At 37.9% G+C, this 25,402-nt stretch overlaps 2 protein-coding genes and 1 pseudogene across 2 annotated transcripts in view; 2 read left to right on the top strand and 1 right to left on the bottom strand.

Annotated features, from left to right (window-relative positions):
* Positions 1-21,770, top strand: part of LRCH3 (leucine-rich repeats and calponin homology (CH) domain containing 3) — a 103,929-nt gene extending 82,159 nt beyond the window's left edge. Inside the window, exons 13-22 of the mRNA XM_015571316.1 lie at positions 143-193; positions 1,369-1,422; positions 5,851-5,922; positions 10,354-10,402; positions 11,002-11,109; positions 13,132-13,250; positions 14,053-14,190; positions 14,882-14,959; positions 18,757-18,813; positions 21,207-21,770. Of these exons, the coding sequence (XP_015426802.1) occupies positions 143-193; positions 1,369-1,422; positions 5,851-5,922; positions 10,354-10,402; positions 11,002-11,109; positions 13,132-13,250; positions 14,053-14,190; positions 14,882-14,959; positions 18,757-18,813; positions 21,207-21,332 (852 nt within the window). The 3' untranslated portion in view covers positions 21,333-21,770. The remainder of the gene's footprint in view (positions 1-142; positions 194-1,368; positions 1,423-5,850; positions 5,923-10,353; positions 10,403-11,001; positions 11,110-13,131; positions 13,251-14,052; positions 14,191-14,881; positions 14,960-18,756; positions 18,814-21,206) is intronic.
* Positions 2,827-3,279, top strand: LOC107184870 (annotated as a pseudogene).
* A 392-nt stretch (positions 21,771-22,162) lies between the features above and the next one.
* IQCG (IQ motif containing G) overlaps positions 22,163-25,402 on the bottom strand; it is a 45,728-nt gene continuing 42,488 nt past the window's right edge. The window contains exon 12 of the mRNA XM_006775016.2: positions 22,163-25,402. This exon is cut by the window's right edge and continues 84 nt beyond it. Coding sequence (XP_006775079.1) covers positions 25,331-25,402 — 72 coding nt within the window. The 3' untranslated portion in view covers positions 22,163-25,330.

Genomic DNA, 25,402 nt, shown 5'->3' with positions numbered 1-25,402 from the left:
TATCTTCTAACCAGTAAATCTAGAAAAATGTTATACATAAGAAATACCGAATATGATTATTTTAGTAAATAGAATTTATAATTTCTAGTGTTCCAGCTTCTAACCAGTTTTCCTTTTTGGGGGGGGGGTTGGGGGTTTGTAGCAGAAAACATCACACAGTCCACAAAAACAGCAACACCCCTTAGATGGTGAGGTAAGTCTTTATAATCACCTTTATTTTTGAATTTTTATTGCAATGGAAATGAAATGTTTGGCATGTGCTTTCAGTGATCAAAATATTGCTATTTTCCCTCACAAAATTCTTTTTATTGGATAGAAGAAAACACAAGCCCGGGAGTTTATCAGAATCTGTAGATCAGAGGGTTTTAAAACTATACCCATCCATCTGGAGATTATTTCCTTCCCTTATCCCCACCAGAGGTATCATCTTCCTCATCCACTTTCTTTTTTTTTTTTAATATATTTTATTGATTTATTAGAGAGAGGAAGGGAGAGGGATAGAGTTAGAAACATCGATGAAAGAGAAACATTGATCAGCCGCCTCCTGCACACCCCCCACTGTGGATGTGCCCGCAACCAAGGTACATGTCCTTTACTGGAATTGAACCTGGGACCCTTCAGTCCGCAGGCTGACACTCTATCCACTGAGCCAAACCGGTTAGGGCCTCATCCACTTTCGAAGCGTATCACGTAGTGAGAGTTCCAGAGGGGAATCCGGCATGGCTGAATGGTGTTAGTATTAAACAAAAAAAGACTCCACATAGTATTTTCAACTTCATTGCTCATTTCCTAAGCATGTATGTTATTGATTATACTTGTACACTTGTACACATTAGTTAACACACTCTTCCTTTTTTCCCCACATTTTCTTCTTTAATGGTCATTCTGGAGAATTCATTATCTAAAAATTAAAGTTTTTCAGGAATATAACAGTGCTAAAATTCTCAATTATTGTTTTATCTGAGAAAGGTAATAAAGAGATACCTAAACTAGATATCATGACTCTTGAGTTGATTGTTTTTATTTGTCACTGGCTCACTCACTGACAAATTCTTCATGTTACTGCTCCATCTATACTTCAGCTTTCTCTTCTGTGAACAAAGAATAATCCCTGTTCCCTCTTTGCTTTAGAAAGTTTATAGGCAAGTAAGATATTTGAAGTTGTTTAACCTCTTTGGAAGAAAATCATTACTCAAAATCAACTTACTAGCTCTTATGGTATGTGAATCAAAATGACATTGAATGGGGTCCTGTATGTTAGCATCTTCACAATTATGTCTTAATATGGCTCTTTGCTTGTGTATTTGTGAAATATGTCACGTGTTTGCAGCTTGTTTTGACATTGCTTCATTTTTTCCACCTCTCCAGTGTCCCTTCCCATCCAGAAGGTCTCAACATACTGATGATAGTGCCTTGTTAGTGGTAAGAGCCTTGCACAAAATGAAGTTTTAAATTGCTGTGTCTAGAGATTGGACAATAGCTATTGTATTTTTCATTCAGAAATAATCTCAATATCATAAAACATGATGGGCATCATTATTCAATGCTATACAAAATAGCTTGAACTGTTTGCCTACATTACTATCCATGATTTATCCAGTGGTCTGTGTTCTGCAGCTATGATTAAAATATCTTTGTTAATGTTGCAAACGTAAACTATTTGCATTGAGAACCATATTGCCTTTGTATGTGTGTTGGGAGTTTTTTAAATATTTCTAATTCCAGGTGCACTTATTTTATTAATAATTAATTTAACTCATGAGTCACCTGTATGTTAAATGGGTTCCTTTACTCCATGATGCTAATTATACAGCTGTGTATTTGGCATCCTATTTTATCATTTCTCTTAAGCTACTGAAAATCCGAAACTTGAAAAAATTACATCTCCATGCCCATTTTTACATTCAAGGGAAGCATTAACTTGGAATGCTATATACTGATCTTTTTTAACACTGGTTTACTTTTATTGCCTGTTTCATCAGCCAAAAAGCAATATATTATGAGAACTTTATTGAAAGTTTAACTTTGATCAGCCTTGAAAGATAATTTTAACCATTTACATATGCTTTTCCCATCACGTTTTATGTTATTTTTTCACAGTATTATTGAAAGCTAGCAGTTCAAAAATCTGCTGTCTATATCAACTCCTGTCTTATGTGTTAGTAACTGCTGCCATTGTGCATACTACTGCATGAACTGCATACTTCAGCATGAGAGTCCTAGTACGTTAATTTCCATTGTCTGTTTAAATTTCTGTGTGTTCTGCAATCATCATTTCCTTTGAGAGAGATGAAGCACATTTTAACTGGGCAGTTTTATAGATAAATGTAACCACCAACTTCTGAGTTTTAGTGGAAATTAATTGGCATGAGAAGCAACTAATAATTTAAATTAATGCAGAGATATTAAGAGCCTTTGATGATTCAGACAGCTTACCAGAATTATCTCATTCTCTGCTCACAGCAACCTTAAGGTTAATTTATCACCATTTTACAAATGATTCCTGAGGCACAGAATGTGTCTTGTCCAGAATGTAACTTGTCCAAGGTCACATAGCTAGTAAGTGCCAGGCTGGGTTTAAGTCTAGAATTGGCTGACTTGAGAACCTGCATTAAACACCATGCTGTATTGCCTCCCATACTATAATTGAAAACAATTTTGGAAACCAAAGATGAGATTTAAGGACGCATATAGTAATATAAGTCTGAGTGTCCAGACTTTTTGCCAAGAAAAAAGTGGAATTTGAAACAGTACAATCCTCTTAGCATGGAACTTGAAATGGCCTTCAGCCATTTCAATAAACTTGTATTTTATTTATCAATATTCATGTCTCCCCTAAATGAGCTGGCCTTTACTCTTTCTCCCATCTTGGAGCCTAAGAAGGCCTGCTTGGAACAGGGCTTCTACAGTGACAGAAGTGCCTGGAGGCTGTGATCCAAGGCCATTTTCGCTGGCCATGAGTGGGTTCTCCGGAACCAGAGGGCCTGTACTGCTCTTCTTAAAATTTAAGGTTTATGCCTGAGTGAATGCTGTCTAGGCAAGAGATGTACTTACGTGTATAAACTAAGAACAACACAGTGACTCCTGGTGGCAGACCGAACAAAACCAAAGTAATCTGGGGAAAGGCAACTCATGCTCATGCAAACAGTGGCATGGTTGGATCTAAATTCCAAAGCAACCTCCTTGCTAAAGCCATGGACACAGAATCTGTAATGTTGTACCCCTCAAGGATTTAAACTTATTGAAGAGCAAATAAATAAAATGGATTTGTTCTCTTGTTAAAAAGCAGGGGGAAGGTGGCGCCAAGGGCCATGTCTCACATATTTTTGTGTGCCAGATAGTGTCCAACACTGCAAAAAAAGTCACATTTTTTTATTATTTTTAAAATATATTTTTTATTGATTTCATAGAGGAAGGAAGGAGAGAGAGAGAGAAACATCAGTGATGAAAGAGAATCATTGATCTGCCTCCTGCATGCCCCCCACTGGGGATAAGTATTAGTAATATTTAATGTCAGTTGTACTAACCTTCTCTTGGGGCTGCTCTTCAGGTTTCTGTTGCTTTCATCTGTGTCCCATCTGCATCTATATCCCATCTCTAGATACTTTCTCTTCCCTCCACTCCTTTTTTCCTTCTTTGCCAAAATAATGGCTTTTCGCCCTTTTACATTTGAAATTGACAGTAATTCTAGTACATTTGTGGTAGTGTCACCAACAAAGGTATGCTTGATGCCAAAAGTGGTAAAAAATTATAAATTTATTAGGTTATCTGGAAACCAGATGGGCAAAGCCCCAAAATGGCACCAGAACCCAGGGACCAGGAGTCAGAGGTTTTAAAAAACTCTAGGCGGGCTTTTTTGGCTAGGAATTCTCTGGGCAGGTCCAGATCCTAGGCAAGTCAGGGTAAAGTTACTGGTCTTAGCAGATGGTCTAAATGTAAGGGAATATTGGTTGGGAAATGATCTAAAGGTCAGTTTCCCAGGGGAGGGGATATCGACTCAATTATTTGATCAGACCTAACAGTTTGATTATAAGGAGGCCCAGGAAATCTCAACAGGTAAAGTATACACATTGTATTACTGTTGTTCTTTGGTACATTTCTTCACTTTTTTCTGCCTTAAGATAAATTATGTTGTACTGTATGCTACATGCTTTGGGGTGGGGTGGGGTGAGGGAAGACATTGCTACCAACTCTCATTAAAAATAGTTGTATTTATTTTATTGACCACCTACACACCTTTTTTCTAAACACCCACATGTGTTCTTGTTCATCTGTCCCCAGGTTCAGATATTTGTGTTCCTAATTTAAATTTCTTAAAATTATTCAACTAATAAAGTCTTTAATATCATTCAGCCTTTGGCATTTTGTTGTTTTAATAGGTACAGTCTTATCCAACCCCCTTTGTGAAAGTCCTGTCTTCTCTGATTTCCATCCACGACCAAATGAAAAAATTGTCATGTTTTGAGCAGCTTTTATCTGTGATCAAAATTATGTGCAACAAATACTAACACTCACTGTCTCTAATTAGTTACATGTAGGGTGGTGAATGGAAAAAGGATTTAAAGAAAAGAACTTGCTCAGAGGTAGAAATGAAATGCTGGTTCATCCTTAAGGTGTGGCGCAGAATTCTCATGTTCTGTCTTCACATCAGAACTATTAAATATAATACACCTCATTTGGATTAATTTTGAAAAAATGTTGTTCTTCCATGCTGGTTCTGCTCAATTATTTATTTATTTATTTATATTTTATTGATTTTTCACAAGAGAGGAAGGAAGAGGGATAGAGAGTTGAAAACATCGATGAGAGAGAAACATTGATCAGCTGCCTCCTGCACACCCCCTACTGGGGATGTGCCCACAACCAAGGTACATGCCCTTAGCTGGAATCGAACCTGGGACCTTTCATTCTGCAGGCCGATGCTCCATCCACTGAGCCAAACCTGTTAGGGCTGGTTCTGCTCAATTAAAATGAGCTCTTTGACTGGACTTTTTTTCTTCTGTCATAGGAACACACAGGACTCATTAGTTTTAAGGCTATTTTGCTAAAATTACCACACATGATGCTCTCTTTTATTTCTAAACTAGAGGCCCAGCGCATGGATTCATGCACCAATGGGATCCCTTGGCCTGGCCTGCATGGATTGGGCCAAAACCAGCTCTCTGACATTCCCCAAGGGGTCCCGGATTGTGAGAGGGCACAGGCCAGGCCGAGGGACCCCACCAGTGCACAAATCTGCGCCCCAGGCCTCTAGTGTGCATATAAGATCTTTGGTTAATCTCTTCCTACCCTCCCCCCTTCCCTCTGAGATTCATCAGTCTGTCCCATGTTTTCATGCCTGTGCTTTCTGCTCCTGCGTTGAGTTTCTGTGCCCTAGTGGTTGGTGTGTGTCATAGCTACTGGTCAAATGGTTTGCTGGTCGCTTAGGCTTTTATATATATAAATAGGGTTACCCCGCCCCCAATATTCTTTCTGTACTAGTATTATCTTAGTAAACTATTTGAAAGTTTGTAAATGACCTTTCCTTTTCTAATTTTACTGACCAGATCTGCTTGTTTTTTAAGATTTTTTAAAATTGATTTTTAGAGGGAAGGGAAGGAAGAGAGAGAAACATCAATGTGAGAGTAAGACATGGATGGATTGGCTGCCTCCTGCACGACCCCCCACCCCCACTCCCACTGGAGATCTAGCCTGCAACTGGGGCATGTGCCCTGACAGGATTCATACCAGCAACCTTTGGGTTCATCAGATGATGCCTAACCAAATGAGCCACACTGGCCAGGGCCTGCCTGACATTTTGCTAACATAAATCCTGCCTTCTGTTTCTTCTCTTTCTCTTTTGAAATTTAGTTGCTGTCAGGTTTGAAGCAAGTGGGCTGTGCTGGTACCCTGCCTCACTCTTCTGCCTTCACACCTCTTAAGGTATCTTTTGTTACTGTAATTTACCAGGAACTTTGGGGTGGTGGTATGTAGTGGAGGTCTTAACTTTTCCAGTGGATTGGTCTAACAGCAAGCAGTCGGGCGTCTAGGATTATATGAAATGTACTTAAGTTATAAAACTATTTGTTTAACATTAATTTCACTTAAAGTTTTGTGAAAGTTTTATCATACCAGAAACAGTCATAAAGCCTGTGTTAATTCTTTATAAATGTCATTCTATTTCTCTTATCAGTGGTTTTTCTTTTGTCATGAGTTATTTTATTTTGACTAATATCAAATTTACTCTGATACATGCAAAGTAATTTGAGTTCCAGACCTCAAACTGTTACTGCCAAAACCCTCTACAGTGGCCCTAGGAGATCTATTTTGGTAAATAGTTTTGTTGCTACACAGCCATTTGTTTATGTATTATATGTGGCTGCTTTTGCGCTCAGCAGCATATATGGAATAGTTGTGATGGACCTCATCTAACCTGGAAACCTAAATAAAGAACCTGTAATATATTATTTTTTAAAGGCCCATATGGATGGTAATTCCATCTTTGTTATCATATGATACATAAGATACGATTAATAATCCTCACTGTCTGTGCTCCTGTGGTTTACGCTTATTTCTTTCCAGAGTGGAGATTTTTCTAGTAAATAACAGTCTTCAAATATTCTTTTATTTATTTATTTATTTTTATTGATTTTTTGCAGAGAGGAAAGGAGAGAGATAGAGAGTTAGAAACATCGATGAGAGAGAAACATTGATCAGCTGCCTCCCTACTGGAGATGTGCCCGCAAACAAGGTACATGCCCTTGACCGGAATCGAACCCGGGACCTTTCAGTCCGCAGGCCGACGCTCTATCCACTGAGCCAAACCGGTTCTGGCTTCAAATATTCTTTATATTTGAAAATTATTATTATGTCACCCTTGTCTTATCCTTCAATAAACTCTGATCCTTTTACATGCCTTTCCCACCCAGCCTTATGAACTTTCACAAGTTCTCTTCCTTCCATTTTGGTTCCACTGTCTCCAACTACAAATATATCTCTCATTCGAGCTCTCCTGGGGCTGAGCATGAAACACATCTTACAGAGCATTAGGCCGCCTTTTCCATTTCAATATTCATTTGCTCAGTATCTACTATAATTCTCAAATGTTTTAGTTAAATGACAATTTAACTAAATGATAATTTCTACATCTTATATCTTTTGTTTTCCAAAAGACTTAATTTTGCTTTTTTGAACATTTTTACTTCTCTAATTGACCATAGTAGTTTCAAATTCTTACATCATGTCCTTCTAAATGCTGACCCCAGTTTTATAACATCTGTAACCTGATGCACCCCTCTGATGCTACATGTACCTGAATGAGTAGTGAAAAAAGTTTACAGTAGGTCCTCGGGTTACCTCAGAGATCTGTTCCTACGGCGCAACATAATGCGATTTTCGCCGTAAGTTGGAACCCACCTGCATAAGCACCTACGTCACTCACATGGAGCACATACACAGCAGTAATGAAGTGAAACAGTTAAAAAAAATTTAAAAGATAACAATTCCTGACCTTTACTTGTGGTAAATAAATAATAAAAAACATAAAGCACATATATACATACGTTGAAATGATGGAACTTTTTTTTGTAAATAAACTAGGGGCCTGGTGCACAAAATTCATGCATGGCGGGGGGGGGGGGTCCTAAGCCCGGCCTACTCCCTGTGGTTCTCCGCTCTCTGTGGACCTGCCTGGTTGATGCCACCGCAGGCCCTGGTGTCTGCTTTCTGTGGAGGCCTGCTTGCCCTTCGCCGCCAGGGCCAGGGGCAAGCAGGGCCCTGCTGTCTGCTCACTCGCTGCGGGAGACATTGGCACCCCGCCCCGGCCACTTGCGCACACACTGGCTCAGAGTGCCTGTGTCTTGGGGATGTTCCCACCCCACCCCCAGCTGCTCGGTGCCTGCGTGCATAGTCTGGAGTGGCCAGGACATTCCAGGACCCCAGCCGCTCTGGGCCTACACATGGGCCTACAGGCTCAGAGCAGCCTGGCTCCTGAGGACACCTGTCCTCGGGATGCAGGCCACTTGGTGCCAGCGCTCGCGCAAGAGGCTGCCTATATATATATATATATGTATGGAATAATCTCTACCTTTTTCATTTTTCTGTTTGTGCCATTGGTCCTTGAACAAGTCTTTATTTGGCTAACTAGCTTTCTCCTTTCTAGCTCATTTTTTAAAAATTAACCCGCCATCTTCGTTGGGTTAATTTGCATGCTCCCGATTGGCTGATGGGTGTCATGGAATGATGATCAATTTGCATCTTTCTCTTTTATTAGTGTAGATGGGAGATGGCAATGTAACCATTCGGTAGAATTTTTTTCAACTCTTCCTTCTCTCATCTAATAAAGTTGCTGTAACTTTATCATTTTTTTCCCTTAGCCTAACTCCTACTAATAAGTCTATCCACTGAGCCAAACCGGTTTCGGCATCTAGCTCATATTTTTTTAAAAATAAGGATAGTCTTTTGTTTCTTTATAAAGATATCCAGCTTTTGCCTCGTTTGCCTGTAAATTTCTTTTAGTAGTTCTTGTTATTTTAAGTTAAATTTATTTATTTAAATTCCATTTCTTCTCAACATTCTAAATTTAGTTTATTGCCATCTGTAAACTTGTTGAACATGTTCTCTTTTTCACTAATGAGAATGTAGTCCATTACCTTACTCAAGAATGCAGCTTTCTTTTTAAATCTTAGTTCTCAGACTAAGAGTGTCAGATCAAGGAATAGTTACCACAAAATTGTCTTCCAGATCAGTCTAAGAATCATGGCTCCTATTTATGTATTTATTTATTGTAGCAGTTAAAATTCCGTTTAATCTGACCCAACTCCAATTAGAAATAAGAGATTTCTGGAAATGCCCTAGCCAGCTTGGCTCAGTGGCTAGAGTGTTGGCCTGTGGACTCAAGGGTCCTGGGTTTGATTCCCGTCAAGGACACATGCCCTGGTTGCGGGCTTGATCCCCAGCAGGGAGCATGTAGGAGGCAGCCAATCAATGATTCTCTCTCATCATTGATGTTTCTATCTCTCCCCCTCTCCCTTCCTGTCTGAAATAAAAAATCTATTAAAAAAAATTTCTGGAAATATTGAAACCAAAAAGGAGGGGGAAATGGGAGCAGATATGTATGTGTGTTTTAAAGTCATTCTATTCAAAATATGTTAGTTATTGTAAAGTTGTATTTAAATTTTTGAGTATAATTACATATCAAGGCCTAAAAAATTATTATTCTAGTACCCAGTTATTCTTCAACAACTTTAATCCAACCAGCCAACACTTCTTTTTTTAAATTTTTATGTTTTTATTGATTTCAGAGAGAGGAAGGCAGAGAGAGAGAAATATCAATCATAAGAGATAATCATTAATCGGCTGCCTCCTGCATTCCCCCTACTAGGGATTTAGCTCTCAACCCCAGGCATGTGTGCTGACCAGGAATCGAACCATGACCTGGTTCATGGGTTGAAGCTCAACCACTGTGCCATACTGTCTGGGCCCAACACTTCTTTTTTTTTTTCCTTCTTTTTTTATGTTTTATTGATTTGAGAGAGAGTGGAAGGGAGAGGGAGAGAGAGATAGAAACATCCATGACAGAGTAATAGCAGTCAGCTGCCCCCCTGCCCCCTCACTGGGGAGGAAGCCCACAACCTGAGTATATGCCCTGACCAGGAATTGAACCAGTGATCTCTTGGTTCATGGGTTGACACTCAACCACTGAGCTACACTATCCAGGCCCAACACTTCTTTTTAAATTAGTTTAACTACATTTTCCTTTATTTAGGTAAACTTTATACCAGTTGACCTACCTCGTCTTCCTTTTTACAGTTCCTTTGTTCAATGAATTAAAAACATCTTGGATTCAAATTCTAGTCTAGAAATACCGCTATGTATAATATTTAAACACCTTGTTTCCTAACTGAAATAAAAAACGTTCATCACTCTTTCTTAACACATTAAATATTATTCTGCAGAGGAGAGGGGAGAATACTTTAGAAACTATACCAGAAAAATACTATTATAAAATAAAATTTTATTCTCTCCTGTACATTTCCCAATAAATGATCTTTTTTTCAGTCATAAGAAAGGCTTATTATACAATAGGACTGTCTTTAGAGAATGCAAACCTTGTATTCTATAGAAATAAAAAATTTGGCCTTAAAAAAAATATAATCACTTCTTAGCCTTTTGGCTAAGATCTTGTGTAGTACCTGTTCTTATTAAGTGTAAAAAACATATAAAATTAAATCAGTAGTCCAAATTTTCATTTCTAGACTTAATTTTGAAGGAAAGTTGCATGGGTTTTTTTCTCTTTTATAATCCTAATGTTCCCATAAATGTGGAGAGTACCTCTTGAATAATAAGTATTTATATATCTCTTTTTCTCCACAGAATGATGACAGACCTAATGCTGTATCAGGTTCACCTACAACAGAAACAGGTAATAGACACAAAGGTGCAGTTTACCACATCAAGATTATAATTCTTTACCAGGATTTTCTTCATAAAGTTTTTTTTTCGATTACTGTTTACATTCAATATTATTTTTTATTAGTTTCAGGGGTACAGCATAGTGGTTAGACAATCATTTTCTTTAAAAAGTGCCCCCCCCCCCCCGCAATATTTAAAGTACCCACCTGGCTGATAAATTACCTCTTAGAGATGAGAAATCAGACACAATTTTGGGAACTTTCTGCACATTTTAAATTTTTTAATTCAGCTGGTTGTTCAACTAGTCAGCCATTTGGTATGAACAAATGAGCATGAGCTAGCAGTGCTATAGGTTTGCAGGAGACTATATTCAATATATTAACGTTCATTCTACCTTTATTGATACAGCAAAATAACATGACAATCAAAAATACACATAGGGTTACTTTTCTGTGCCAGATTTTGTATTAACAAAATTATTATCCTTTTATATCATTGCCATAATTAATTTGATTTTTTTCATTTATTGAACTTTTGTGACATATGTCTGTTACATATTTAATGATTTTCCATCTCTTTTTATCTAATTTACTCTCTGGGCCGATTTAGTTCATCATTCTCCTGCATATTCTTTTCCTGCTGCTACCCAGAGAAACCAGCCCCAGCGCCCTGAAAGCTTCCTTTTCCGAGCAGGTGTCAGGGCAGAAACAAATAAAGGTAGGAGGTAGTGGCTAAAGGGGAAGGAGGGAATGCTTTATACAATGACATTTACTGTTACATGCTTTTATTTATTTATTTTTTAATATACTTTTATTTATTTCAGAGAGAAAGGGAGGGGAATAGAGATAGGAACATCAATGATGAGAATCATGGATTGGCTGCCTCCTGCACGCCCCCTACTGGGGACTGAGCCGCAACCCAAGCATGTACCCTTGACCAGAATCGAACCCAGGACCCTTCAGTCCACAGGCTGACGCTCTATCCACTGAGCCAAACTAGCCAGGGCGCTATTACATGCTTTTAAACTTCTACCCTAAGATGTCACCTTGGCAGGAGCTTTAGACTCTGCATTTATCTGTGATCTCGCTGACATTAAAGCAGGAGAATCTTGTTTGAACTTGTTGTTTTTAATTTTTTTAAATCTGATTTTTCAAGAGAGCAAGGGAGAGACAGAGAGAAACGTCGATGTGGGAAATAACCATCAATTGGTTGCCTCCTGTACTTGTATCAACTGGTGATTGACTGTGCAGCCTGGGCGTATGCCACGACCAGGAATTGAACCCTCCACCTTTTTAGGTGTACAGGTTGACACTCCAAACAACTGAACCACACTGGCCAGGGCCTGAATTAGTTTTAATTAGAAAGTTTCTTGGCCCTGGCCAGGTAACTCAGTTGGTTAGAGCATCAGCTCAAAACACCAAGGTTGCAGATTCATTCCCCAGTCAGAATACATCCAAGAAACAACCAATGAATGCATAAATAAGTGGAACAACAAATTGATGTTTCTCTCTCTCTCCCTCCCTGTCACATCCCAACCCTTTCCCTCTCTCCTTTTCTCTCTCTAATGTAAACAGTTGTTGTTTTTTAAAGAGTTTCTTTATACCACCTAAAAGCAGGTTATAGTGTTTGAACAAATAAAATACTTTTTTTAAACGCTTTAGAGAATGTTTCTCTTCTCTATATGAGCTCTCTTTCCAATTTTTTCTTTCTGTGTTCTTAAAGAAATCTGTAAATTTTTTTTAATCTAGTCTCTTTTTTGTGTGTGTTTTTTGTTTTTAGTTAATATGAAAAATTTCTGCCTGGTCCTAAAAGAAGTTACTTCCTGGAATTAAAAACATTTCAAGTCCAAAACTTCCTTTAATATAACTGATAGTTGCACTTGCAGTGAGATTTAAAATCAAACCAGAGACATACTGCTGATGAGATTGTAAATTAGTATGGAAAACTGTTTACATTATCTACTAATGTTGAACATTTGTATAGCCTATAACTAGCAATTTTACCTTCTGAAATATGTATACATGCATACCAAAAGATATGTACAAAAAGATTCATATCAACATTTTTCATAATAGCTCCAAACTTAATGTCTATCAGTGATAGAATGGATTAAAAATTGTAGTATATTTATACAGTGGGATACCTTATAAGCAAGGAAGATGATCATATTAACATACACAACATGGATAAATCTTATAGTGTTTATTATAAGAAGACACAAAAGCATGCACACATAAATATAGTTTCATTCATAAAAAGTTCAAATATGGACAAAACTATTCTGGTGTTAGAGGAGTCAGGAAGTACATGGTTGGAACCTGTGGTGGTAGAAATAATCTTTGGGTACTGAAGATAGCTTAGAGGAGCTTCTGGGTGTTAGTAATGTTGCATTTATTTACCTGGTTGTGTCCACTTTGTGAAGATAATTCATTGCGGTGTTCGCTTATGATTTATGTATAATTTTCTGTATGTGTTTTATTTTTCAATAAAAACATTATGAAGTGGACGTGATTAAGCAAAAGTAGTTTAGCCAAATGGGTAATGGGCATTTGTTGGTTTTTTATACTATTCTCACTTTGATTTTGTATATTTGAAAATTAGCATAATGAATTCATTTTTAAGAGTTAATCCAGAAGTAGAAAGTGCTATACTTGAAAGAAAACTGTGATCAGATGGATCAGAGTATTTTTCCAACACTGGCAAATCACCTTTCTGTCTTACATATTAATATTTTTTTAGGTCATGGTTCAACCCTTCTTTCATCTTCTGAACCTACCACTGATTCTACAGATCCCATAACAAGACAGAATACAAGGCAGAGAGAAGAAGAATTGGAATCAATAGATCAGCTACGGAAAGTGTGTACATTACCTTGAAATTACACTTTTTCATTATAATCCTGTAATCAATTATTTGTGACTTACAATTTTTAACAGAGTAAAGAAGTACCCATTGTATGATGAATGTAAAAGTAATTTTGCTATTAAAATTCTTTCAACTGTTTACTTGGAAAATGAGATGGGTTTTTCTATAAAGCTGGCCCTACTCATTTAAAAATGTTTTCTGCTTCATGTAAGATATCTTATAGGAGTAATAATAATTTATATGTATATACTCATATACATATCACACATCATTTATTTTTTAGTATTTATTTTTTTATTTTGGAGTTAAAAGAGAATCTAGTTTTTTTGTTTATTTTTTTTAATCCTCACCTGAGGATATTTTTCCATTGATTTTTAGAGAGAGTGGAAGAGAGGGAAAGAAATATCGATGTGAGAGAAACACATCGAGTGGTTGCCTCCTGCGCAAACCCCAACCAGGGCCCAGGCCGGGAGGAGCCTGCAACTGAGGTACGTGTCCTTGATTGGAATAAAACCCAGGACCCTTTGGAATGCAGGCTGACACCCTATCCACTGAGCCAACCCACTAGGGCTAGTTGTTTTTTTAATCAGAAAATTATGAATGAATTTCTCTTGTTTTATTTTGCACCACTATGTCCTGACTGCCATATATATGTAATTGATATCCTTAACCTATTGACTTAGATAGAAGGATAAAATAGGGATTATAAAGGTATTTGTAACTTTATAATTCCATTATGTCCTGTGTGTCAGCCACTCTTCAGTTAATATATTACGTGTTTTTCTGTTCTTTTAGCATATTGAGTACCGTTTGAAAGTATCTCTGCCTTGTGATCTTGGAGCAGCTCTAACCGATGGTGTTGTTCTTTGCCATTTGGCCAATCATGTGTGGCCTCGATCTGTCCCAAGTATTCACGTTCCCTCACCAGCTGTAGTAAGTTTATTATGTTAAAAAATGTTGGCTGTTCATCAGACATTTATTAAGTACAATGGCAGGCATTGTGCAGAATGCTAGAGATGCAAATACGAATAGTGCAGTCCCTGCCTCCCTACCCTTCTACTAGAGAAGAAAATGGGCACATAGACAATGACTTACAGCAGTGTGCTAAATGTTAGAAGAGAGGTCTGTAAGAGGTGTGCAATAGGAGTACAAAAAATGGATCACTTGTTTCTGCCTAAAGAATTCAGGAAGGCCCTCCCAGAAGAGGTAAAATTGTAGGAATTCTGACATAGTATTTCTAGATTTGAAAGATAAGGAAGATCATGGCACATTCAAGGAATTTTAACTTGTTCAGATTGATCCTGCACAAGGTGTGGGTGCAAACGGCAGGAGATGTAGCTAGAGAGCTAAGGCAAAGGCCAGCTCCTGTTTTTGTAATAAAATTTTATTGGAACACAGTCCCGCTTGTTTATATATTATATGTTCCTTCAGGCTATTAACAGAATTGAGTAATTGCAACAGATCATAAGGCCCTCAAGACTAACATTTATTTGATCCTTTAAGAAAAAGTTTGCTGACTCTGATCTAGAGGATTGAGTTTATAAAGCAACTGGCAAGAATATTTTTAACATTAGGAAAATTTTTAAAACTTTGCTAGTAACATCACATTTTTCTTCCTTTACAGCCTAAATTGTCAATAGCAAAATGCAGGCGAAATGTGGAGAATTTCCTAGAAGCTTGCAGAAAAATTGGTGTGCCTCAGGTAATAAATTCATCATTTTTATATTGCTTAAATAGATGGTTATTATTTTCCTAAAATCTTTCAGAAATGCAAGTATCTATAACCTTATAGGGCTAGCTTTGAACTAAACTGATCATTACTAACATGATTTTGTGTTCCTAGAGGCAATCAGTATACTTTGAGCAGTTTTCCTTAATAATTTCCAAGGACCAAGCAAAAAAATCATACACATATAAATTTATTTATTTTAAATTTTATTATTGAAAGTATTACATATGTCCCCTTTTCCCCCCTTTAACTCTCTCCAGCTCACCCCCACATATAATTTTAAATGTATTGTAATACAACTAATGCTAAGTAATCAAAAATAGTTATTCTGACATTTTCCTAAACATACCCATTTGCTCTTTGACTTGTAATACATCTTCATGCATAATAGAGTCTGTGTTTCAAAATAAGTGCATCTTCGATTGAGAATGCTTGAGTGGGTTTCAAGTATTTTCACACTTGTAATACTTTTCTTATTTGTTTATTTTGAAATAATTTTAGACTTAGAGAAATGTTGCAAAAACATCTCCGAGAGTTATTGTGTACACTTCACCCAGGTTCCTCTACTGGTAACATCTATATAAACATAGTACGTATCCAGACTAACACACACTGGGGCAGTGCTGTTAACTGAATTACAGACTTTGTTCAGATTTCCCGTTTTCCCACCAAGCTCTAAAACTTTGGAATTTAGCATTTAGCACCCAAGAGGCTATTTCTAGGCTCTTGTACTACTATTGAGATTTATTGCCTCTGACTTCCTCAGTCACAGCTCTATTGCCTTTAATAGTACAAAAAACTAAACTTTATAAATGTGATTAGGGGATATGAACTTGATACACTTTTTATTCATTTTACCCTTTTAAAAACAATTATGTTACACCAACTAAGCATGATACTCTCAAGAAATATAATATTTAGGGAGAGATCAACCAAAGGACTTATATGCAAGCATATAGGCCTAACCAATAGACGCGGACAACACGGGGTTGGTGGCACGAGCGGGGGGTAGGGGGTAACGTGGGGATAAGGACACATATGTAATATCTTAAACAATAAAAAAATATATTTATTAAAAAAGAAATTAATATTTAATGAAATTAAATTTAGAGAAATAAACAACTTGGTAACATTTTATACGTTTTTTTCATTAACCACAGTCATTACAGTTCCTGTCATCATTTTCTCCTTCAAGGAGAAAAACATGATTCTTCTATCTCCTTAATCAGAAATCCAGTATTGGCCCCCGGACTCAACAATTCCACTCCTTTTCTTGAAGTTAAGCCCTTGTCCTAATAGCTTTCACAACAGTGGCTCTTTTTTTACCCAGCTCACCATTCCTGTCTCTTCACTCGCCATGACTTGCGAAGGGTTCAGCATCACTTGTCCAACGAGCGGTTTTCTCTTTCAGCTCCATAGAGCGTCTGCATTAGTCAGTGTGTTTTTTCCTCCTTTTATTAAGTAGATCGTGATTCTACTATGTATTTTTCACTTTTTCGGTTTTTTTTAAAAGAATTATAAAATGAAAGAATTGAAATACGTTTGGTGGAAGTTAGCAAGGACCTTTAATTGCAATATGAACAAATTCAAAATTTTTTTCCATTTTCATAGTTTCCTAAAGGCTCATATTAACGAGCAGGTTCTAATACTCAGAAGTTCACATTAACATTCATTGCTTCCCTTTTGTCTACTAAATATGTTCCTACCTGCTCATCACATTACACAAGCATGCCCAGTACCTGCCCGCTTACATACCATCATGTCCTGAACAAAAGAATGTCATGGGTCAGGGAATGGCAACCAGAGGAAAGATATGAGTGATTAAAGAGAGCATACATAGAAGAATGCAGAAAACAGCCCTAAACAGCAAGACATGTTAGTAGAATTAACCTATGTCAAGCCTGTTGAAAAGACTCTGTTTACCAGTGTTTAGAGTCATGGGCCCTGTATGCTGGGCTTTATGGAACCATCATCTACCTCAAATTTAAAGTGCACACACTGAAATTCTTCAGAATGTACCTGCAATCAGCGAAATACAGAGTGCCTTAAAGCATGCATTTAATTCAGCATTTGCCAAGCAGTGGTGAATAGTATTTATTGAGGTCCAGGTTGTCCCTATTCCTACCAGAACTGTGCTATTTGAAGTCAGGAGGTAGAAAGCAATATAATTTTAAAATACTGGATAGTTAGAAAGGGTTTCTTATCCTTCCTCTCCCTCTCTTCCTCACCAGAAGGGGGAAATGGACATTCCACATAGGCCACCTCTTCCTCTTCTCTGCCTCTACTCTCTACCACCACCACCACCACCACCACTTTTAGATGGGTTCCTGTTATACTGCAACTTCTGCTAAAAAAAAAAAAAAATGAGTCATTTGCTTAGAACAAAGTGAAGGAAAATGAATGAATATACAAACTCATAGGTTCAAACTAGCATTATCAGGCCCTTCTGCTAAGAAGGAAAGAGAAAGCCTTTGCCTCCTCCTCTTCCTCGGTTTCCCCTGCTTCTGGGCGCTCTGAATTACTGCACATCCCCATTGATCTGCTTGACTTATAAAGAAAATCGGGGATGTAAAAATGATCACCTTTGTATAATGTAAAATTTAATATTATAAATATTAATATCAGATTCTATGTATAAAAGGCAATTTCCCTTCTCAATATAATTTCAAGCGTTTACAAGGTAAGTTATGAATAAAATATTAAAGAATAAGGTGACTATGCCCTAACCGGTTTGGCTCAGTGGATAGAGCGTCGGCCTGTGGAGTGAAGGGTCCCAGGTTCGATTCTGGTCAGGGGCATGTACCTTGGTAGCGGGCACATCCCCAGTAGGGGGTGCGTAGGAGGCAGCTGATCGATGTTTCTAACTCTCTATCCCTCTCCCTTCCTCTCTGTAAAAAATGAATAAAATATATATTTTTTAAAAAGAATAAGGTGACTATTAAAAACTTCTGATAAGATTGGGCATGTGGGTATTCTTTTTATTACTTTGCTTTTATTAGATATGTTACATTTGAAAAACTATAGTGGGTGATAAAAATTTCTATGTGAGTTCAATATCTTGTGTACTAAAATTATTATATGTTATGTTTGAGTATTTTCTTGCTATCATGTCCAATGATGTATTTACTTATTTAATTGCTTCATCTATGAACTGAAGGGTTTGGGTAATCTTTGAGACCTTTGTGGTGTAGCTTCAATTTGCACATATTAGTGAAGACTTGATTAAGATGGGCTTGCCTTGGTTTTAGAGGAACACCAAATCATCCAGTATACCTGACCAGCTAGTGAATTTCTCTGATTATTAGGCTTTCCTCCTTTTTTGAACCTTCTCAATTTACCTGGCTTTCTCTGAAAACTTCTCTCTCCTCAGCCTGCTCCCAGGTTTTGTCCATGTTTTCTGAGAAAGCTATTTTTTTTTGTTATTGAGGAAGAAAGATCTGAGAAAGAGGTTCCCTCACGAAGCCCTCACTGCTCTCAGACCTCCCTCAGCCAGCAGCCAGTGCTGTTCATGTATCCCGAATGTTCACACCAGTCACCATTCCAGCCAATTTTATTCTGCTATTTTGTAGTAAAATCAAACTCAGCACACAGAAGGTGTCTTTGTAGCTTTGTTTTTCAGCATTTTTTTTCATTCGTCATAGTAAAAAATGTTAGATGTATTTCAGTGAGAATGATTGTGAGATGATCATATTGAATTCTATACTCAACTCTGTATTTCCGGTCCACTGACTTTGTTTTTCTGTTTCCTTTCCTGCTCACACTTTGGACAGGACAATCTTTGTTCCCCCTCTGACATCCTTCAGCTAAACCTCAGCGTTAAAAGAACGGTTGAAACACTACTTTCTCTTGGGGCACATTCAGAAGAATCCAGTTTTGTCTGTCTGTCTATCCAGCTTTTGGGTTTTGTGGCATTTTATTGTATTTTAATGTTAACTCTCTGTATGCTTTATTACTGGACCTTCCCCCTCTAGCTGAAAGATTGCATTCCAATGGTTTTTCTCCTCATTCCTGGGCTTGGTAAAGGAGGTTTGTTTCTCACTTAGAAATATTTACATATGTGCTTTTATTTCCTGGCCATCGAAGAATTAACCCCTAAAGTACATAATTCCTTTCCTCATATGTCCAGATGAGCAGCCCATCACGTTAGTCAGTAAGCATTTATGGAGACTAACAAAGAGTAAAAGATCAGCATTTTTTCTCCTGGTTATTCATCCATTCTCCTGGCCTGTGGCCTTGTTTCTGTTAAGTGCTGAAGTGTTTCTACTAATACAGTCTTGAGCCTGTCTTAGAATATGACTAAGAACTTTAGTTCCAAAGGACATAATAAAATTCCCATCGGGCTGTTTTCCGTGCCTGACACAGCTTTAAGTGTTGAAATTGTGACTTGCCGAACCTCTGCAGCAGATGCTCATACGGAAAATAGCTGTACCCTTTCTGGTTTGTAGGGCCTGTGCTCACTTAAATCTCTGCACTGAACTGTGCCCTGAAGTCTCCTTTTGGCTGTCTGGGCATCTGGAAGGCACTAGTTATTTAACCTTAATAATTTTAATTTGATCAGCATTGTCAGTCCAAAATCATGTAGCTTCTCTAGATTGCTATTCTGAGCCTAGTGTATACATTTTAAACAGTACACAACAAGCAAATGATCTAGAGCTGACTGCAGGGGTAGGCAGCTGTCCAGATTTACTATGTGTTTATCTTTCATTGAGCTTCATTTCTAGAATCCTATTGAGAATTTAAAATCAGAATTTATGTAATTGCCAATACCATTTGAACCATCTTACTAGGTGAACTTGTATTTATAGGCTGTTGAGGAGATTGTATCTGAACAGTAGGTAAAGTATTAGGCAGCAGTCTCTGTTCTGTACCCAAGGCAATGAATAGAGTCGTTTTAGAACATCCTGTAGAAGTCAGCCTGGAGGTTTGATTGCTTTCAGTTTCTTCTATATTAAATGAGACAGTTACTTACAACATTTAAAACTGTTTACTGTTGGTGCTGAAACATTGGACACTGTGTTGGAAACTTTAGTTTAAATAGTAGTAGTGCCTTCCAGAGTTTGGGGGAGGGGAAGTGTCAGATGTTTCTGAGTCAGAGATCATTCAGTTCTGTGGAATTTTGTCCTTTTGAAAAAATACCTGATAAAAAACACATTGTCTCATGTGTGGTTTGAAGGGCGTAATTGTGCATTCTTTTCGGAACACATGGGTTCTCTGGGCCAGCTGGAAGGTAACTGACTGCATCTGGAAAGCACAGCCTCTGAGGACGTGTCTCAGTCACATGGTGCACAGGCCGCAGGGCACTCAGAGAGAGGTCAAGGAGCTGGCCTCAAAGAGACTGGGTCTCTGCCAGGAGCAAACCCTGGAAGTTCATTTTAAGTATAGATCGCCTATACCTGCAGTTGTACTCCAAGTATTTATACAAAGTCGATCATTTAAAAGAGCAAAAGATTGCAGTTACCTTTTTCTTTTTTATCTGGTAAGTATTTTTTTAAAAGAAAGAAGCATATAAGAACCAATAATTGCTCAAAATAAATACTTGCTATATTTTTTATTGCAACTGACTTTGTAAAACTTCCTAATATAGTAAGTGCTAATGAAAAGCTGAGAAAAGTTCAGTTATCTTTTTTAATAAGTATGTATAATTTCTTTTTAATGAAACCAGAATTCCACTTTCTGTCCAGTTTCTTCCCATAATCCCTGCCTGGTATAAAAGCCCTGGTTTTCACAATCAGGACTATAATGCAGAGAGTGGGCATCCCTCTAGTGCAGCCTGAGTGATGGCATCAATAATCTCGCATTCCTACTGTGTGTGATGTCCAAAGTGCTTTCTCCTACAGGCTAAGCCATCTGGTATAACTTGTCATCTTTTCTCTTTCACCTGCCTGGTTTGACTAATTTGCATTGCTCTTTTATTTATCAGAGATAAAGATGTTGCTTTCACTCCATAGTATTCTGCTTATCCTGTTGTGTAAGTGTATGTAACATGTCCATTTTCTATTTTGTAAAACAATCTTATGTACTGTTAGTTGTGTTAATAAAGTGATAGTGTCAGATATCATCTCTGTGTACCTCATATTAACAGAGGTCATTTTCCCAGGTACTGACTTTTCACATTTCAGTTGATTATTATAAGAGATGCTTATTTTTTTTCTTTTCAGTTCTGTGACGTTCATCCTACTTTCTTTTGTGTTTGTTTTTATGTCACGTTTTCCCATTTCAGGAGCAATTATGTTTGCCTCTCCACATTTTAGAAGAGAAAGGTTTGAGCCAGGTGGCAGTGACGGTCCAGGCTCTCCTGGCACTGGCCCCACCCAAGCAGCCGCAGCACCAGCTATCTGCTGTTTAAGGACTCCCAGCACTCCGGGTATTGCCTGGCCAAAACGGAACAGGACAACACCATCACGCTGCCAGCCGTCTGCTTAAATAGAGCTCTAACATGTTCTTAAAAGGGACTGTTTCCATGATTCCTGACAGGAATGTTTTGCTTCATTTCTCCATTTTAGGGGAGGTTATGTCCATTTCCATTGAATTGTTTTGAAGCCCCGGTTGGTTTTCACAAATGAAACGTGATCCTGTCATTGCCGAGAACCAACCCTGACGCCTAACGTGGCTGTGCTTTCCCGGAGGGAAGGGTCCCCGCAGAGCTTCTCAGAGGATAGTTCGCTCTGAAGGCACAGGCAGGCTGTTACCTTACCTGTTCCCAGGACGTCTAGCGCACTGGTCTCTAAACTTGGTTGTTCAGTAGAGTCTCCTGGAGCATTTGTTAACATACAGCTCCTATTCATATAGTCCGGCCCTCCAACGGTCTGAGGGACAGTGAACTGGCCCCCTGTTTAAAAAGTTTGAGGACCCCTGCTAGAGTCTAGAATGGCCTGGGTATTTGCATTTTCCACAAACATTCCAGGTATTTCATGTAATAGAGACAACCGTTCCAAGCTAGATATTCGTGTGATTGGGGGAAGTAATGACTCCACTGTTTGTCGGCCACATTTAAAATTAAAAGCTATATGATGACTATTTGGACTTTTTGTCCAAGGCAAAACAAAAATATGTAGGCAGCCTAGATTTTGTATAGTAAAACAATGGGACAAAGTTGTATTTAAGGCCAGTGTCCTAGGCCCTGGGCTGTTTGAAATCCTCAGGCCAGTAACCTGCGCTACTCAGCATTTGCTTCGACTTCCTTGAGCCCCCCTCCCTCTTCAGCCCCCATGCTGCGCCCAGAACACCTGGGCCTGCCAACACCTTCCCGTCACAGCAGCACTTCCAGCTCCCCGACTAATGGAAGACCATGGAAACAAAGCAGAAGGAATAAGGGAACAGCCAAGAGTCTTCTCTTTCTTTCAGGTAACTGTCAGTTCCAGTGGCTGAACTAAAGCGCTTGCGGCATCTTAAAAACAGCTGGCCGCCTTTTCATGCCGCTCCACCACTAGTGCCTGTTCCCCAACTGTGTGGAATAGAAGGGCCCAAGGTCTCTGCAGCACAAAGCCAGGGGCCTCTATCTAAGCCTCTGGGGGGAGTTTAACCCTCGTGAGTCTTTCTTCCTCTATATTTTGAACCCTTTTTAGTTGTCGGTGGTATGTTTTGGTCACTGTCTTTAAAAACCAAGTAAATAGCGTAAGTGAAAATACTAATTATCTAGTTTTTTTTCTGTTGTTGACTGTTCTGGGTTTTCTTTACCAATGCATGCATTTGAGCATAATGTTCTCACTCTTTTTATCATGTAAACGCAGCATATAAAAGTAACTTTGGATAAAATAATGTTTAGTATCTGATAAATCAGTGTTTTCTACTGTTCTCATAAGGAAACAAGTTCATCAGAACATTACCACTTGTCCTAGTTTAAAATTATATAACACAGAACATCTGCACTCAAAGCCCAATGCTTAGGGTCCTCACAGAACAAAAGTAAAATGTCTCTTAAGTACTTAGACCCAGACCCATTAACAGTTCCAAACACACCCACCAATCATGTGACTTGTTTAGAATTTAGTTACATGTATTTTTAAACTATAGGTATTTTTCCTTCTAGTCAACGTTAAACCTCAGTACTTCTTCCAAATTATAGCGAGCCATTTGGATGAAACTCAGCAAAGGACAGGACTCTCTGTCACATATTATGCAAGGAATAATCCCAGAAGACATACCTAATGCAACATTCAGAACATTTGCAACTAATTTTCCCAGAGGAATGAATGGAAATTTTAATTTATTTCAAATTTTACACATAGCATGAAACCTGTTAATGTATTTTTCTCAAATTTTACATTTGAATTGCTAGAAAAAAATTGTACAGTTTTGGTTGATAATGAAAGGAAAATATCAAATGTATTGAATTTCTTTTCTGTGTCAAGATGAGAAAAATCATGATTTTTTTTGTTGAAAATTATTTGTATTCAGTATTTCATTTGTACCTTTGGGTTTGTTTTTGCTTTTTATTTTAAGCCTTATTGAGGTAAAAGTTATATGTCACAAAATTCTGTTGCTTTATCGTAATGTGCAATTTTTTAAGTTGTACCTTTGGTTTTTTTTACTGAAAAATACGGTTTAACATTTAGCCTTGCTAGATACTAATGAAGATGACTTTGTAACAGTCCCACCTAACCGTTTATTTATGAACTTCCTATTGAAGCAGCGACCTTCCCAGTGCTGAAGTGTGAAGGAAGAGAAGGCTGTGCCCACCCACCTGGGTGGGCCCTGCCAACTACAGAGATTTGTAAGTCAGCGGGTTTCTGGACTTTCAAACTCATAAATGCTCGGCACTCCAAACCATTTTTCTCTGGAAACAACTCGGAGGAGGAGGCGGCTTACTAGCAGGTCACTTTTCGAGAAACAATACAGTCTTACAGCCAATCAAGGAATCTGATTTCTCTTACTTCCTGTAGCTCAGCAGTGACGAATGATGTGCCTATGCCGATGAGTGTGATGAATTTTTAAAACTAAGCACTTAAATGGTTATAGAAATGAAGGAAAACATGGGTATTTTGAAGGTTTTTTATATACATATTGCAGCGAGATGGTTTACAGCAGATTTTATTTCTGAAAATGTTGTAAACATGTAATTAGTAAAAGAATTTGTGAAATGTTGTCCTATATTTGTATGTCTGTAAATATGATGCGTAAGTTCTAACTATAAATATGTCAATATCATGTATGTTATTTTAAATTGCCTGTATGCCACCTTACACTTCCACATTAAAATAAAAACCAACACTTCAATAGCATGAGATAAAGGCTGATTGAAAATGTTCTTATCTAAAGCATGGTTTCCTTGGCAAAAATGAAAGCGTATCTAATTTCCCGAAGGAATGTCAGGTCAGGAGAAGCTGGGTTCTCATAACAGGCCCTGGAGATCAGAATGTGCTGTTGAGAGGAAGTATGGAAATCAGCAGTGCCCTGTATTTGGACTTAGATACAAGGTTTATTTATTAACACATGAAATATATGTGACTCTTTGAGACAATTTTTTCTCTCAGAAACTACGGGTTGTGCCATTGGAAAAGCTTTAGCATCCCAAGATATTCTATTTTGATTAAGCAAAACATGAATGACCCAGCGGGCTCATTCTTTTTTAGGGAAGAGAGAGGATGACCAACAATCAGCTTAATGTTGCAGGCACAGGTTAGGTATTTTAACATGCTTTGTCTCTTAGTCTTAATACCCCTTAAGGGGAGAATTGTTGAGTAAGCAAAATAGGTATAGACCCTAGTGTCTCACTTATCAAAAATATCTCCAAACTAGTCTTTCAGGGAACCTGTGTCCCCCATCTTTACCTGGTTGGGTTATGCTATCCTTACCTATTTCCCAGAAAAGGAGCTGAAGCTAAACCACCATCAGCCCCTAATAAAAACACTAAAGTGATGATAAATCTAAAAGGCAGGAAGGAACCAACCTTTAATAAAACTTCACTGCTGGACGCTTTATAAACATCTTGTAATTCGTACTGAACACTTCACTTTTGCTCGTAGAGCATTTTCACTATCGACCAATTGAATAAAATCACAATCAGAGACGTATTACAGGAATTACTGAAGTTTTAATGCATTACTCCTAACAGCCTGAGTTTTTTTCTGGTAAGAAAGAGCAAGAGGAATCTTCACAAGGCTTCTACAAAGACTTTCAGCAAAAAATTTTCAAGATACGAACAAGCCCTGAATCAATGCTATAATCTTAATTTCATGGTTTAAAACGAATATAATAGGCAAAGTGAAATAACCAGGCCGCACCTGGGAATGTCCAAATCAGAAACTACCTGTAGATGAGTTATCCGATAATAATGTTTCTTATTCCCTTCAAGTCCTTCCCATCTTCAGAATGCCAGAGGAAAAGACAGAAGATACTTGGTCACTATCTCTTGCTTCTCCGTCTGTCTTGGCCTCTACCTTTACCTTTTGAACTCTTGCCATCATCTTTATCCTT

Source organism: Myotis davidii, unplaced genomic scaffold (genome assembly GCF_000327345.1).
Source record: "Myotis davidii unplaced genomic scaffold, ASM32734v1 scaffold9, whole genome shotgun sequence".
Taxonomy (NCBI): domain Eukaryota; kingdom Metazoa; phylum Chordata; class Mammalia; order Chiroptera; family Vespertilionidae; genus Myotis; species Myotis davidii.
Note: the sequence above shows the minus strand (reverse complement) of the source record. Positions and strands in the feature narration are given on the sequence as shown.